The 4,059-nt window shown below is 29.9% G+C and overlaps 1 protein-coding gene across 1 annotated transcript; it reads right to left on the bottom strand.

Moving 5' to 3' along the window:
* Window positions 1–1,518: 1,518 nt before the first annotated feature.
* Window positions 1,519–2,066, bottom strand: LOC124910608 (histone H2A-like). Its single transcript, XM_047451284.1, has 2 exons — window positions 1,866–2,066; window positions 1,519–1,803 (listed from the first exon to the last, which is right to left on the bottom strand). Exons 1-2 carry the CDS (start codon window positions 2,064–2,066, stop codon window positions 1,519–1,521), a joined length of 486 nt encoding a protein of 161 aa, XP_047307240.1.
* Window positions 2,067–4,059: the final 1,993 nt, after the last annotated feature.

The following is a 4,059-nucleotide window of genomic DNA, read 5'->3' as shown; positions in this document are numbered from 1 at the left end:
AGTGTCCCTGCCTATTTGGGTTTGGAGGAGAAAGATTTTGCAGGAAAACAAAAAATGCAGTTGAGTTTGCAGGTGGGTTGGAGGGTTAAAACCTATAATAGAGTTGAGTTTGTTCGAGATGATCTAACATATAATTGAATGGAAATATCCCACCCCTACGACACAAAAATACAGGCCGAACTTAGCTAGCCCGCTTCTGTATAGTAGTTGTCTTAAGCTTCGCCACCATCAGGGCAAGAAATTAGTTAGAAAATAATTAGGAATCGGTTATTAGATTAGTTAACATATAGTTAACAAATAACTAGGAATAAATTATTCTTTTCACTTCTCAAAGAATAATTCCAACAAATAATATCAAAATACACCTACAAAATATGTTTTCTCAAGAATTATCAATTGGTTGTTCTTGTTCATACCGAATAGGGTTGTTGTTAAAATCGTCCTCACTAATATCCTTAAGAAAATGTTTAGTGGTCGGTGAAGGTACACGTGTTGATCGTGGATAAGAAACCTTATTTACTTATACAATGTTCAGAAATACAAGCTCCATTATGGAATATATAGAAGGTAAATTAAAGTTTTAAATGATGAAATTACATAGATATAGAATGACATAATATTAGAAGATAGTATATATATAATATAGGTAAAAGAACTTCATTGTTTTGAATCCCTCAACCAATTGTTACTCCTGTGAGGAGGATGCACCAGAAAAAAAAAACTAATGGTGTACTCCATAGTTATAAAATGATAAATGAAAGTACAAAGAAAGTGAAATTAAAGAAAATTTATAAATCAATAATGAAAGTTATTAGTTATTTTGTTACGGATTCTAAGTTACAATTGCTTAATAATTTGTTAGTGTGATTTTAGAGAAAAGTATTTGTCAAACATATATATATATATATATATATATATATATATATATATATATATATATATATATATATATATATATATATATATAATTTATTTATGATTCATAGAAAATCTAGAAATTTATAAAAAAAAAAAAATGGAGGGAAATATAGTAATATTGGATGGACCACACAAGACCATGTAAATGTGATAGTAACTAATTTGACAATTGACTAATAAATAAATTTCATATATATTTCTACACTCCCATACAAACTTGTTTCTCAATACTTGGGATTTTCTGAATTAATATATTATTATATAATAATTCAATTGAAAAAAATAATATTTAACCAATCTTTTGTTGTAAGTTGAGCTATTGCAAGATTCCAATTATGGGCATGTTCTTTTATTGGTTATGTTGAAACCATAAATGATTATTAAAATAAAGAAATTAAAAAGCATAATTGTAGGAACAATGAAGTACCATAAACCAAATATAATGTGAAATAAAAGAAACTTTCCATTTGTACAACAAATCAAATGCTGAGAATTCTTGAGATTGATTACAAAGAATTACAACTAAATGTCATAAATGGAGAAACAAGAAAACTGAAGAAATAAAAGAGTTTTGTTAACCTAAAAAGATAAAAGAAGAAGTTAAATTGCCGCAGCTGCCTTTCTAGGTGACTTCTTGCCCTTGGTACTGACCACCTTAGCCTTGGATGGAGAATTATCTGTTTCCTCCTCCTCGGCCGCGGCCTTGTCTTTCTTCTTGGGAAGAAGGACAGGGTTAATATTGGGCAAGACACCACCATAAGCAAATGTTACCCCTGCAAGAAGCTTCCCAAGCTCTTCATCATTTCTCACGGCCAATTGAAGATGTCTTGGAGTTATCCTACTCTTCTTGTTATCTGTAGCCGCAATCCCAGCCAACTCAAGAACCTAATTGATTATATATTAGCATCATCAATCAATACAGAAGATATTAAATAATTTATATATACCTCAGCCGCAAGATACTCGAGAACAGCTGCTAGGTAAACAGGAGCTCCTCTTCCAACACGCTTACCATAACGACCTTGCTTCAAGAACCGCCCGATCCTACCCACCGGAAACTGAAGACCGGCCTTGACCGACCTTGAAATCGATTTCTTCTTTTCACCGCCCTTTCTAAAACCTCTCTTAGACTTGTTACCACCCTCCATTTATTTTCAGAAGAAGAAGAAATTGATTGCTTAATTTCGAGAGCGTAGAATACAATTATCAACAAATACGTCACTTATATACACTGGTAGGTATGGTAGAGAGTAAAACGGTTTTGCTTTTGGAGTGTTTTCTGTTAGTTGACAGGTAAGGACAAAAATATTAGCGGCAAAAATTGTGGTTTGAAAAGTTAAAATATCCAAATACATTCAATTCGGTTAGTTTGCACTGCATAACTAAATTGTTGACGTTCGTTTGAGACATTCTTGAATTATCGGTTTAGGGTTTTTTTGGTTGGTTTAGTAGGGTTGTACACTCAAATGCACTACAAAATTGTTGACGTCGATTTGAAATTTGTTTTGAAGTACCGATTTTGATGTATTGTCGGTTCGATTTAATCGATTTGTATACTAAAATTCATAACTAAATTATTGACATCGATTTGAATTATTTTTTAAGGATCGGTTTAAATTTATTGGTTAGTTCGGTTTATCATTAATTTACAACCAAATCTTTGACATTGATTCTTAGAAAATTTCAAACAATAGGTTTTAGTTTATTTATCAGTTGATTGGTTTTTATTAATTGTTCATTCATCAAAATTCATTACTAAATAATGCATATAATATATTTAAAAAATAGTAACAATAATACTAATAATAAAATACTCTTAAATTTCGCTTATAACTTATTAAGAGAGGTAACTCTTACTTATAACTAAATTATATGTTTTTTTTTTCTTATTTTAACCCTAATTAGTTTGATTATAAACTAAAATTCACAACTAAATTGTTGTCAGTTTGAATTATTTTTTAACGATTATTTTTAATTTTTTTGTTGGTTCGTTTTGTACATTAAAATGAACAACAAGATCGTTGACGTCGATTTGAAAAAATTTAAAACCGCAATTTTTAGTTTATTTATCAGTTGGATTAGTATTATCAAAAAAATAAATAAATACTAAATAATGCGTAAAATATGTTTAGTGGCCAAAAAAATATGTTTAGAAAAACAGCAACAATAATATTAATAATAAAAAAAACTCATAAAAACCGGTTATAACTCCTACTTGTAACTAAAAATTATATATGTTTTTTTTCTTATTTTAACAATAATTAGTCGGGTTGTAAACTAAATTCACAACTAAATTGTTGATGTCTGTTTCAATTATTTTTGTACGACCGATTCTAATTTATTTGTTGGTTCAGTTTGTACACTAAAATAGACAACCTGATTAAGGAAAGAACAATGGGGAGGGGATTCAAGCATTCACCGTCTTCCCACATTCCTCAATGCACATTCACCACAAATTGATATGCCATTTCCATCTCCTCTGAAGCTAGACCCAAAAGCAGGGCCATCCCATCCTAGCTTTCCGTTGAGAATCTGAAATAGTAACAATAACAATAGTAATCAAAGTTGATGATAGTTGGAGAAAATATGTATTCACTTATGTACCCATTCTTTATGGGTCTAATTACATACACAACTGCATTTATGGTCATCTCTTTACGCAATTTTGCAAGATGATAAAATCTAGACTGGGGATTAATTACTCCTATAGGCTAATTTTGTGTAAAACTCAATATACAAGGTCCCAACACCTTTTATATGTTTCTCTACAATGATAATATATTCTTAACATAAAATATAGTTATTACTTGTCTATGACAATAATCAATTAATGGTTATATATAGAGTTACCTTTTTATCTATGGTTATAGTCAAAAGACTCAAAACATAGAAGGTCTTTCTTTAACTAAGGTAAAAATAAACCATGGTTATAGTCTAGTCTTTAACCATGATTAAAAAAATGGTGGTTATAAAATTCCTTTAACCACGGTAAAAAACGTAACCACTGTTTTTTTTTCAAGTTTAAAAGTCGGGCTATAACCATGTTTTTTACTTGCATTGCCTTTTAATTATTTCTTCACCATTGATTTTTTTATCTGTTTGTCGCTCCTTATTTTCTTTCTTTACCCGTTACCCGCACCG

This window comes from Impatiens glandulifera, chromosome 1 (assembly GCF_907164915.1).
Source record: "Impatiens glandulifera chromosome 1, dImpGla2.1, whole genome shotgun sequence".
Taxonomy (NCBI): Eukaryota; Viridiplantae; Streptophyta; class Magnoliopsida; order Ericales; family Balsaminaceae; genus Impatiens; species Impatiens glandulifera.
This window is presented reverse-complemented; position numbering and strand designations above follow the sequence as displayed.